Source organism: Nilaparvata lugens, chromosome 1 (genome assembly GCF_014356525.2).
Source record: "Nilaparvata lugens isolate BPH chromosome 1, ASM1435652v1, whole genome shotgun sequence".
NCBI lineage: Eukaryota > Metazoa > Arthropoda > Insecta > Hemiptera > Delphacidae > Nilaparvata > Nilaparvata lugens.
The window spans coordinates 79,456,959-79,470,747 of NC_052504.1; the positions used below are offsets into that span (position 1 = coordinate 79,456,959).

The 13,789-nt window shown below is 34.5% G+C and overlaps 1 protein-coding gene across 2 annotated transcripts in view; it reads right to left on the reverse strand.

Moving 5' to 3' along the window:
• Positions 1 to 1,423: 1,423 nt before the first annotated feature.
• LOC111060417 (neuropeptide F receptor) overlaps positions 1,424 to 13,789 on the reverse strand; it is a 71,265-nt gene continuing 58,899 nt past the window's right edge. For both annotated transcript variants that reach the window (XM_039444555.1, XM_039444547.1), the window contains exons 6-7: positions 7,380 to 7,541; positions 1,424 to 4,536 (exon numbers count right to left, since the gene is read on the reverse strand). In XM_039444555.1, the coding sequence (XP_039300489.1) occupies positions 4,220 to 4,536; positions 7,380 to 7,541 (479 nt within the window). In that variant the 3' untranslated portion in view covers positions 1,424 to 4,219. The remainder of the gene's footprint in view (positions 4,537 to 7,379; positions 7,542 to 13,789) is intronic.

The following is a 13,789-nucleotide window of genomic DNA, read 5'->3' on the forward strand; positions in this document are numbered from 1 at the left end:
TCACTCACTTATAAATTTATGAGTTATAAGTTAGAAGATACATTCATAGGGATTAAATTATCAAATCACATGAATTTTCTGCTAATGCATGATTTATCACCCATTTATATGAATACTTGGTGGTATAGGCTACATGATTTATCACCCATTCATATGAATTTCCATTTGGAGGAATTCGGTTGATCTGTGGGTGTTATTATTGCATTATGTGAATGGCAATGGAAATTCAAATAAACACCAATAACTCCTGTTCACTCTTACCTGACTTTATTGATATTAACATGACAATCCATTAGCAATTTTTATCACACAATACACGCACGCCGTAATGTCATTCCTTGATAATGATTTTGATTTAATGTGTGACAGCAGATAACAAATGTTTGTTTCTACTGTTATGGTTGATTCCATAGCATTTTAGACTGGATAGTTGTATTGCATGAAATAAAGCTTGTTTGATTGGTAACTGCATAAACTAAATAGATTTGTAGTAGCTGTTATGTTTACAAACTACATCAGTATTCATTTGAACAGGTATTATCAATAATAATGTTAGTATAGGAAAACCGATTTCAATAAAACACATTAATGCAATAAATTGATGAAAGCAGTCAGAAAAATCATAACAACTGTTTGATGGGTACAACGTGGAAATGAATACTCATCTATAATACGTTAATGACTATGGAACCCAATCACATTGCATTGAAACGGTCACTGTTATCCATTACGGTCATCTCTGTTGTGGGAAATCAATGCATTTGTCATAGTTCCCTGAAAACCAAATTTTTCATGCTCCAGGAAAGCAGAAAATTGCTTGCTTTATGGTTGAAACAAAGGTTGGATATTAGTTGGAACAATGCTTTTCTGATTGATATCGTTTAGGGTTCCATTAATCTTTTTCGCACCTCGAATAAAAATCGGTGGCTCGACTATAAGGGAATGTGTAGCATAAAGTCACGAGTAGACAATAATTTTGAATTTTCAGCCGAGCTCAGGCAGCCGTGTGGAAGGTCGTAAATCTTTTACGAAAGGATGAGTTACAACAACACAGCTTTTGTGATTTTGTTAACGTGCTGTGATCAGTGACGTTCATTGATTTTGTTATCAGCCCTGTGTTTTTTGTGTAGCTTTCAACGATCCTTACACATTTTCATTTAATCGTAACTCAGAATGCAGCGAAATAATCATAGTTATACGTGACTGTCAAATTGAAAATAATTTACAGATCTGAATTATTTTACAAACAATCTTCGTGATTCTGAATGTAACTTTAAGCAGCATCGATCGGATTCAGAGTTTGATTCAAAGGGATCCTATATTGTTATGATATTAAAACCCACATCATGGAGAAGGGACTCTTTATTGCAATTAAGTGATCTGATCCAACCCACACATGAGAGAGACTTGTTACTGAATCATCAAAATATTAGTTTTATTTTCAATACAACATTTTTAGAGTGTTATTTATAGTCGTATTCAAAGAAATGAGTAGTTTGAATCTAGAATTATTTTGTAAAATAAACTTATACTATGGTGTTCTTTGGTATACAGTAACACTTATATTATTGTTATATTTTTGTACGGAATGATGAATCATAATAGTTATTGGAAATTAAGTTGGAATACATCCATGATAACTTTATAAAATTTTTGTATAATGTTTAGAAATGTTCTTACTCGAAAATGACAACATTAATTTCAACAAGTTTTAACATTGTGCTTAAAATTATGTGACTATCATTTCAAGGAATGAGAGAAATGGCTCATTTTCTCTCATTTTCAGGAAATGGTAGATCCAACAAGTAACCACGAAAAATGTACTATTATCCAACTGGTAACCACGAAAAATGCACAATTATTCAACTCGAATATTATAACTATTACGATGTTCTACGTTGGAAAAATACACGTATGATCACCAAGATTTTTATTAATGAATTACATATATATTCAAAACGATACCGTAAACATGAACAATATTCAAAACCTGGAATCTATTTGAATAGCAATCACAATTCTGATGTTTCATTTCTGAATGAAATGCATATGCTGCTTCGATTTTGGAAGTATGGCAATATTTCTAGTACGCTATGTCAATATCGTACAAGGAAAATAACAGCGCTTAGAAAAGCGGATAAAATCTTGATGATGTCATCATTACATATCATATTTATGATATCATGCATAACAGGAGTAGGAGCTTACAGAGTATATAGAATGTGAATATTGAATACCATACTCTCTGGGAGCATACGAGTTCCATGTCTGTTATTTACAACAGAATGAAATGAGAAATCTTCTCTTGTTCATACTTTTTCAACGATATAATATTGCATTTTCAACGATGTTCAAGAATTTCTTACTCATTTTACCTCATGTTACACGCGTATATGAATCTCTATCTAGAATATAAATTTCCAATGTAAAGTATATTAAAACCTGTCACGTATAGAATTTTATTGTTCAACATAGCAACTGACTTTCAACGTTGAGATTTTATTTATTTTGGCTCAAAACGAACTGTTTAGAATCCATGTGTATTTCAATAAGCAATAAACAGGGTGAACAATCCATGCATTGTGAATGTTATACATGGCTTGGAAACAGGACGTTTGAATCTCAACAGCAGAAATGAGTTGAATGCTGATTAGAAGTCATTAAAACATATAATTAATTTGCGAATCCTGTTGTTAAAAAACGATTCACAATTTCACATGATAAACATCGACAAAGAGTTCTTTATTTAGAAAGTTCTTTCGGTGGTTCTGAGGCCTAGCTACAAACAATTTTTTCCACCTTTCTCTTTAAGGATAAACATGAAATAATGAGATGAATTCTATGGGAATCGGTCTCAACTCTAATTATCATTGATCTGGTTCAATGTTTTGTCAAAAAAGAGGCAGGAAAGTTTTTCATATTCTACTAGAATTTCCTCTTCTCTCAATTTGAATGATAATCTATCATCGAACTACCTTCTTAGAGAGAAAATAATTTATAAAACCTCTATCAAGATTCTCATTATTGGAATTATTTTTGAATGTGAATGCCGTAGTTATCGTATAACGTATGGTAACTAATGAATGGTTGTCAGGTACTTTGAAATAATTTGGCACTATGTTACTTACATCTAGTTAAAGTATGACTCTAATACAATACAAATTATGTACAGTCATTTTTACAAAATATGTACATTCACTCAACAACAATAGATCTAATAAGAATAAAAGACATTTGGAAATGAAATATGCCAGCCAAGTAAACAAAATGGCATTTGTATGAGTAGACTGGTGAATTTGTGCAGTTTTGTACTCAATGGTAATATCAATCAGTTTTATAACGTTCATGTTACACTTTTTCGGTAAACTATTATCTTATGAAGATAACCCATTTTTGCAAGATGTAACTGTAGATCGGAATCTTATCCCACAGTAAAATATTAAAACTACACACTGTCTGTCAGGTTATGAAAATCATAGCTCCAAGTCCACTTCATAACGATTATTATGATCTACATCAATCATTAATAGGGGCATTAATTGGGTCCACCTTCTTTGATCTGTCATTTACCGAAACCCACTCACCTATATTGAAATAGGTGATATTCTTAAAAAAATGAATAATATTTGTGAAATCAACTTCACAAAAATAATCGGGACTTTTGATTGGTTAGGTTGACAGGAGATGAGAGGAAATGTTCCAAATCTGTTAAATGGACGATATTTTGTTTATAAGTCCATTTCATATGAAAATGAAATTGGACTTCGCATAGCCCAGTCTTGTCAGGTCAAAAAGAGTAGATGTCAAGATGAGAAACCGCAAGTGTGAATGTTTATAATCATTGGATCACTCAATAGTTTCACACATCACTTAACGTCAGTTTTCACGAGATTATTCCACGCAAAAGCAACAAAATAGCTCTCTACCTCTCCCTTTTTTGCATTAATTTAAGTCATGTATCAAGTCTTGGAAGTTTTATTAGCCCTACACGTACTCCATCCTTCCCCTCACCTAAAATAATAGCAGCAGCACTGTTCAGTAATGAAAGCACAAACACTCAATAAACACATCTCAACTATCTATTCACTTGAAATAGATATTTTGTTTTTAAGGTTTAAGGAGAGAGTTATAAGGTGAAAATGACGCACGGCTCAGCTGTGAATGGTTTGTAACTGCTCTGCCTACCCGCTGCCACAGTAGACATAGCAGAAGACTTTCTTCATGATGCTCTTGCGTTGTCGTGGAAGTGCACCACAGATGGGGCGGTGGTCGACGCACCCCGGTGAGACCCCGTGGCGGTGGTGAGAGACGTGAGGAAGGTGAGACTGATGCGTCGGTCGCCCGCCCTGACGGTGACTGAGTTGGGAGCGACGCCGCGTGTGATGGCTTCCTTGGCGTCGTGACCCTCCGTCTGACCCTCAGGGTCATGCCCGCGTAGCCTCAGCACCGTAGCCAGCTCCCGCCGGAAGTTTGTGTTCAACCAGCCGTAGAGCAGTGGATTCGTACACGCCGATGACATCGCCAGGATATGACAACCTGCAAAATGTTTCAAATCATTCCAACTTACTCCATTCTTACTCGATCATATTTTTAAGAGTTTAAAAATGAAAAATTAAAAAAGTTAAAAAAAAGAGTTTTAAGAGTTTAAGATCTGCAAAATGTTTCAAACCACTCCAACTTACTCCATTCTTACTCGATCATATTTTTAAGAGTTTCTATCAAACACAAGAAGCTGCGTACAGACTTGTGCGCAACGAATACGCGCATTCCTCTTCTCATCAGCTGTAGTTATACAGAGACAGTAAGATACATATATAATAAGCGTGGTATCAGCTGGGGAAAAGTGAAATACGTGTGTTCGTGGCGCTCAAGTCTGTACCCACCTTTATATGCATATCTCATAACACGACTCCTTCACAAAACATTATTTACAAATATTATCCGTCTTCACTGGTCTAGGAATTCAGCTAGATTGTTGGATGGATCCCAATAGTAAATGAAAAAGATTCAATAGATGTTGATAGTTGTCTATTGTGACTGATGACGCTCACAATGGTGCTGTAACCTCGTTAAGTTTTCTAGCTCTCTGTTCTGGGATTTAATTTCTGATGAATATGAAAATGAGTTTGTGATATCATCAGAAGACCACAGACTTGTAATATTTGAGTTCCCCGCTCTCCACTCAGTAATTTGCATAATAGAAACGACCCAAATAATACTAGTGTAGAAAGTACAAGATCACAAGAAGTTCACCAATAGTGCAGCATAGTGTTCTGCGTTTTATTCGCACTCTTTTTTCTGAAATTGAATATTTCTAATATATGGATAAGTTTATAACGTCACTGGAAAATTTCAAAATCAAAACACTTTATTCACACAAACTTTTGCACTGCCTAGTTCACTGTCTTGTTTTAGGATACTATAATTGAAATTGATTCAGTAATATACAGTATATGCTACAAATGAAAAAACTTAATCCATTTTCATTTCCTAAAAAAATCTATCAGGTATTGAATGAATACGATATGAGTATCAATGATTGCTAAAATTAGCTTAGGGTGAAATTTCAAGACCGAATCTTCGAGGATATCCCGAAAGGTTTCTGACTATACTAAATAGATCTGACAAATCTTGTGAACTAGAGTTGATGTATCTTTCTAGTCACAACCTGACTTCAAATATCTGGAAGACTGTTACTTGAATTCAAGTCCAAAATTGCTGAAATTCCAGTTAGTAACTGTTAAAATATTGGAACAATAGCTAATCCAGATGAAATTGTAGTCACTTTAGAAGCTCTTCTTGTACTTTCAAGTATTTCGAAATTTATGAAAAATATGGTACCAATAACTCAATCTACTTCCGAAATAATTGAGTTCCAATCTATACCAAAATAATATTTTTTCTACTCTATAAGCTTATTAACAGAAGTGATGTGGGTTCAATGAAATTGAGTTCACCCTTTTTTATCATTTTCAAAAGAATAAGTGTAAAGTATCATATACTGTACATTATATCATTTTCACTGTATCAATATTAATACTAATAAAAATCTATTAATCCATCGTTTTCGACATGTTTTCTGAGTATTTATTCATTAATAATAATTTGATCATTCTTATCATTCATTTAATAAAAAAGTGATATTATTAGTTCAAATTGATTCTCTTTACAGAATTTGGACAAAAAAATACCGTCTTAATTTGTTTTATATTAAACAAATATTCAAATCCATAAAACAATATTTTAGAATATTAGATTTTCTTTTTTAAATTCGATTAAATATCAATCCAAATAAATATCTCCATTGCTCAACGTCAAGTCTGATTTATAAACTTTACAATTTATAAACTTACAAACAATTTATAAACTTTCAGTCTGGCTGCTGCCAATCAATGATATTTCTTTATTGTTAACTACTTTTCAAAAGCTCTGTCCCTTTCTTTTACATATACATATAAAAGGAAATTGATTTACACTATCTGAGTCACTCTAAGGTGAAAAATAAGTACATAGTCTAATAGTCTTCATAGTATCCTCCGTAAAAACGTAGGGCGATACAACGCCCTAGATACCTTAATACAACGATGTTTAAAAACATCGATGTTTACTGTTCGATTTTTTTCACTTATCGATGTTAAGTTAAAAAAAATCGATGTTCTAAACATCGATGTTTTGTCTTTCGATACCCATCCCTAGTGTCTATAGAGTGTGATTTAGGCATACTCACAATCTGCAGGTCTTTCATTGTGATGTAGACGATAAACTGTTAATATAATAATTTATTCTAGTATTGCTTCATAATTTTACATGCGCATTAGTGTTTTCTTCTTCAAAATCCACTCATCTCAAGTTAACTTTAATTTTTGTTGCTGGAGCTTAGTGATGGCCTTATCGAGCCTATAAGATTACCGATTTTTGAACATTTCCTTGGAGGTGGGGGATCCTGAATGCCCTGCTATAACTAGGGGTAATTCTGTGCTCACCAAACCCACTGCAAATATCAGATTTCAAATTCCAAATCATCACCTTTCATTCGCTCCTGTTCCTGTCCGTACCATGTTTATGTATTCCAAATTGATTAACAGCTTTATGATGATATTATCACAATAATAATGCATAGATGATGAGCTGCATCTTGTGACTGCATCAATTAATTGAAGCTTCTCTTGCTGAGAAAGAGAAGTTCCTCGAATTTTGACGAATTTAAGAGATAGAAGAATTCAAAAGATGAAAGGATTTTGCTAGCTTTTCTTTGAAGTAAGCAAAACTTACTTTCAACTAAATTATTATATCAGATCAGATGAGTAAAATTGCATGATTCGAAAGATCCGATGAAATGGAAATGATAAAGAGTAGAAAGGGAAAGTAATAAAAATTACCTGCAAATACAGCGTACATGGTGCTGGGCTCTCCTAGTATACTGGGATTGATTTCAGCCACCAAACTGAAAACAGTCATTGGTAACCAGCTGATTGCAAACACCACTGCTATACACGTCAGTATCACCATTGTACGCCTATTTCTGCGCCATTCTCTCTTTGCTGTTGACAAAAAATCAAGTTTGACTTGAAAAATCAAAAAATTGACTCAGAAATCTTGAAAATATCAATGCAAAAAAGGAAATGTATTTTCGAGACAGTTTTAATGAAGAGGACTTCTTAAAATTCACAAACATCGATAATAATATTATGTAGAACAATTTTGAAAGTACCTTGGAATGTACCAAAAATATCTGTACATAAAATGTTTGGCATAAGCGTACAGACAGCGGCAAGCGTTCGTAAAGATGCGTACGTTCTCATGCGCCACGATTTCCATCAGCTTATGTTCAGCTTATAATATTATCTGTATTCGTAACGAAACAGTAATGCTAGGTTTTCGTTTGTGCGTAAATGCCGTCGTCGACCACGACAGGGTAAGGTTCTCAGATCGAGTAGATTTAAATTTGTCTAAATAACCTGAAAGATTATGTCCTATTATGATTGAATGGGGAAGGTTGAGTTTATACTTCTTTATAATTTAAAATGACAATATGTTGATATTATTAGAAATGTTTAGATTCTTGAGTAATAAACACAAATGATGAAAAGTTATTTGATCAGCTGTTTAGCACACTTGACAATATGAATGTCAACAATGCTAGTCGTCGTCGACTGCGGACGTTTACGCACAAACGAAAACGCACCTTTAGATACAGATATAATACGCATTGCATCAGCTGATGAAAAGCGGAAAGCGCGTGTTCATGGCGCATAAGTCTATAAGCACGGAACAAAATCTAAAATTCTTAGATATTTCATTACTCACAGCGACTCAAGTAAGAAAGTTGTTCGAACAATTTATCCAGCTACAAATGACTAATTTCTCCATAACAATCAAGAATATACGCATGTCATGGAAATGAACTCATGTTTTGGTACAAAGTAAGTTCATGCTCACTACAGAATTACAAAGTGAATCTCAGAATTAGCTCTCAGAACTTAGGCTAAGTGACTCCTCCCTTCTTCAGTGGATTTTCCTGCGATGTTTCATCTTTGTTATCTCAAGAGGGGTTCTGCTGTGTATTATCCTCATCAATTTCCAGGAATATCACTCGGAGTGAGTTATTCGAGCTCACTTTAAGTTGAACTTCTGCGATACATAATATTTGTGTCTTGGACGGAAGAACAAAAGCGAACGAGAAAACAAAAATTATGATTTTTCTTCATTACTATTTTATTTGCTGATGGATATTATTTCTTGAATTCGAATGATACAGAATGAATTGATAGTGGTAATAATCCTACAGTGATGATGAGCTGATATTCAATTCAGGGTAGTTTCAAAACAGTTCCTACAATTCATTTTCATCTCATGTGAACCATCATAAGATGAAAATGATATCGATGATTTTGATCAATTCACGAGATCCATGATTATGAAGATTCCAGAAGAATCTATTTTATAATTACAGTAAAAGTAAGAAAGGTCACGCTTTCTCACAGTCTGGAAATAGATGAGATCCACTTTGGTTAGTTTCATTCAGCTCAAATTTAGCTTCTAATAATAATATGTTCAAAGAGGAATGAATTTCTCTTGTGACTGTGCTTATCACAAAAGGAAAGAGCATTGAGCAGTGAGAAGGTTGATCCCAAGTCCTTCTCAACCGTTCATCCTCCCCAACTATCAACAGATTTAATTAAATCCAGCTCAGAAGTTCCCAGAACAATCAGATTGCAACGGTTAGTTTGATTCTACAGATAAGTTGAAGTCGGCAGACCGGGATGTTTGATATAGAAGCTATTGCACACTTCTTGGCTTTGAACATAGCTCGTTGAGTAAATGTTTTTGTTTAATCAAGAATATCGCTTGTTTAATTCTATTTGCTTGCCAGACTTGATAAACTGGAATTTCTCCGAACTCATTGCAGCATGAAGATGTGTAGCAGAAAACACTCAACCAATAATGATTAAGGCAATTTGAATAAGCATGATTATTTTCCAATTAAATCTGGGTCGTATAACTCAGTTGGAAGGAGCAGTTGTGGGCAGACCTCGCAAAAGATGGATGTGATGGGGAACATTTGAAGTCAGAACAGACAAATTGCCTAATCCTTGTAGGAAGACAACGACGATGATTTCCCAATAGAATTTCATCTTTTTCAATGATAAATTTCTGACCGTACGTAAGAAACAAATAATATGGATAATTTAATATATTTAATATTCAATTTAAAAATAATTTCTCACTGACTAAAGCATGCTTTTGGATAGCTTGAGCTACAGCCATGTTCAACAGCCCGCCACAATTATCATGTATATATCATGATCTCCAGGGTACAAAATATATCAATTTCTGGTTGTATGTTACTAGAAAAAGGAGTTTCTAAATCCAACTCGGAAAGAAAAAACAACAAACATAGTGGGATTAATCAAAATTCAATCCAGAGAAAAAACTAACGGCAAAACATAGTGGAATAAAAAGTTTCAAGGGATTTTATTCTAAAATCAACGAAAGTTATAATCAATTCAAGTGTTTGGAAATACCAGGAACATGCAAATCATAAAAAATGGGATAACTCCAATCAAGGATAGCTCTATACAACTAATTCTGATATTATCCATTGTGCTCCTATTAGTTCTGAATAGGTACTTCATGAAATCGAGCCGGAGAAGTATGTATTTCAGAACTGGAAATTCATAAATTCCCCTATACTACTACTTCGAATGAGAATTTAGAAACAATTCCCAGCTAATTCTGAGCTCCTATGGCATGAATCGACCTGTTCAGCTTCAAACGTAACGGGGAAACATAGAATTCAGTTATAGAAATTAAGACTGACAATTCTAATAAGAAATTGTTGATCTATTTCACAAAATCATTCAAACATTGCCAAATTTGATATGCTGGAAATGATGTTTTTCTGCTGTAGCTTACAAATCGCTTCACTTGAAACAATTTCTTCCATTAATAGTATTTTAGTGTATTGAAAAATGAAATAATAATTGTTCAACTCTGTAAGTCAATGTAACAGCTCACTTGAATGTTACTGAACAATCCTATCCACTTCAAAATTCGAATCATTGTTACGGTCCATTACGCTTCCTAAGATTTTCTAAAACTTCGAGTCACTGAAAAGCGTTGCGTAGTCTAGAGTAGTGCTTCACAGTCCACAGATTCCTCGCAGATGGCACAGAGTATACATGTCGAGTCTGTTGCTCGGAGCTTGTTGCGGTGGGATGGGGGCGAGTTTTATATTGGAAAAATTCCGTTGCGGATCAAAACTCTCTTGCCTAAGGCGGAACTTCCCCACCTGTTTTCCAGCAGATTTTCATAGTCACGGAGTTCTTGAATCCAATAAAATATTCCGATCGATAAACTAAACAACCTCAATCGGCTTAGCATGTTTGAACATGTTATCCTTCATAGAACAGTTTCAGAAATAACTTGTTTTGAGTTTGTAAAATTATTGAGATTCATGAAATTTAATTGAAAAATCTGCAGTCCAGTTATGCACCAGGAGCTTGACATGTCTTTTTTCTCTATTTGAACCATTTTATGCTTTACACATATTTCCCATCAACTCAATCTCTCTTCCAAACAGATATGTTATGAAGTTGAGAGTATTCTTGGAGTTCAATTATTCATGGACCTTTCCGTGTCTCAAACAACTCTACCTTCCCATGAGGATATACAACATTTCAACACATCATCGTCATTATAATTGGATAATAAAATCACTCTTCACTCTAGCACATAGTTTCTGCAACTAAAGGAAACCGGCCACCATAAACCAATGCTACAGTTCGCGGACAATAGTCACCTAATTTGAAATTTGAAATTTATTTGCCAAAAAATTCATACATTACAAAAATTTGAATCATAGATATTAATAAAACATCAAACAAGATTGATTGAAGGAACAAGCAGACACGTTATTCTTCATTCAATTACTGTCCTGCAATGTCTGATTGTTAGCTGAGAGTTCTGCTACGTCACACAAAATTAACCCATCATGTGTACTTGACAAGTGCTTAGTACACAAACGCCTATAGCAACAACGCGTATCCATTGATCAAAAATGATTGATCTTAGCTTGAGATCAATTAATTATTGAGCGTTGTTGCAATAGGCGTTTGACTCAACACATCATCAGACCACATTATGTTGAACAATGCTTTTGGAAACTATGGACTTTATCCTTCAAGTCTCAATTCGATAATCGATATAATCAAGTCTAATCGATATTATTAATTGAACCATAATAAATACTCTGATTTTGCTGGCACTGTCTTTAAGCTTATATGTTCAGAAGAATATATTTATTTCGTGTTTATGTTTAATTAAAATATTTTTATGGTGTCTTTGTTTTGAAAATAATTGTATGGTATTATGGCAAATGAAGAATTTGATTTGATCTCCATGCTGTTTAAAAAAATTATGATCTTCATGATGGAAAGAGTCTTATTCAAAGTTTAATAACGAATATTTATTTTCAATACTATTTTGTAATAAAATTCCATTCATAATACATGGGGTTTTATCTTTATAATACAAAATTTTATATCTTTTAATGTGACGCTCTGGCAATCCTCAAACAGGTTTTCCCATAGTTCAATCTCATAAGACCATCAAAGCTTCTCATATATAAGGCAATCTATGCTTCATATATGCTTGCTCATCACATCTCCTCAACTCATTTCAAACTGATACCGTACTTATTCTCCCATCTCCAAGTCCTTGAACTTCTCATCTTCCTGCATTCGACTGCGATATCATTTTCCCGACGTATCACTTCCCTCCTTCAGCACCCAATACCTCCCCCACCTCCCCACCATCGCTTATATTTTTCGCTTCTCTCAATTTTATTTATCTTTTTATTACTCGCTCACGACAACTACTACGCAAAGAAAATCGCTAGCGATAATGGAAAGAACGGAACTGAGAATACCACTCTGGATGAATGTGGGTGTGGGCTGCTATCACCAGCCTGTCTCCAACAGAAACGTCTTCTATCAGTTGTAGTGTGACATGCTCCATGTTGAGTATTAGGAGATGTGTCTTCACTCCAACAGTAATATAAACTGGATAATAGCAAGTTGATAAAACGCAGCAGATAGCAGCGCAAGGAGGACGCTGATAGGAAAAGGATGTGCGAGACACGTGATTCTTGTAGTATGTGGGATGAGCAATGGCTTTATTGCTGTTGGCAGATAGTGCGGGACTAGACTCTTAGCAATGATTTGATCAAGAAGTGATTGTGTACTATTCCACATGAATGGGAAGTGTACGAAGTGATCAGGGGGGGGGGTGAAATGAATAAAAGGAAGATATTACGATAGTGAAGAGATGATGTTGGTACTGCGGAAGAGATGTTGAAGAAGAAAAAAGCGAAAGTGACAAGAGGGAAGAAAGGGGACTGAAGAAGAAGAAGAAGAAGAAGAAGAAGAAGAAGAAGAGAAGAAGAAGAGAAGAAGAAGAAGAAGAAGAAGAAGAAGAAGAAGAAGAAGAAGAAGGAGGAACTGGAGGGGGAGGAGGGATAGTTGGAGGAGAAGGAGGAGGAGGCGGTGAACGAGGAAGAAGAGAAGAAGGAGCAATAGGAGAAAGGAGGAGAAGTGGAAGGAGGAGGGAATGAGAAGAAAAAGAGAAACGAAGCACAAAAGCATTATTTGAATCAAGTCGAATATTAAGTTGTTAAAGTGGATTAGTAGACATGATAAAGGAAGAGACAAAGAAGGATATATGTATAGGAGTAAAGTAAGATGATATTTGTCAAGAAATGAGATAGAAGAATTAGGATGCAAATGATTAAAAGGTAGAGAATAAGTTAGACTCGGAAAACAAAGATAACAAACAAGAAAGAGTAATAATCAGTAGAAAGAAAGGCAAGAAGATGAGAAATAGAGTGAGTTGGAGAACAGAAAAATGATGATAGATAATAATAATCAGAGGGGAGAATGAACAAATATGGAGACGATCAAAATCAGGTGAAGGATGTTGAGGAGAGAATGAATATGAGAATGAAAATGATATGGAGAATTTAAGTGAATCCAGTAAGAGAAAAAGCAGAAGGAAGATGATCTGGAGGAATATGCTCTATAGAAGAACGAGTTGAGAGAGAAGAGAAAGCAGTTTAAAATAGGAGCAAGGGTAGATGGATGAGAAGAGGAGATTGGTGGAAAGGAAAAGGGTGGATGAGAAGGAGAAGACTTGAAGAATCGATTATTGCGTAACAGTTATTGCCTTGGATGTGATTCCTGGTCTGGCAGCTCTTCTCGTGTGCCTCTATCTGAGTGTAATCTGCTTATCA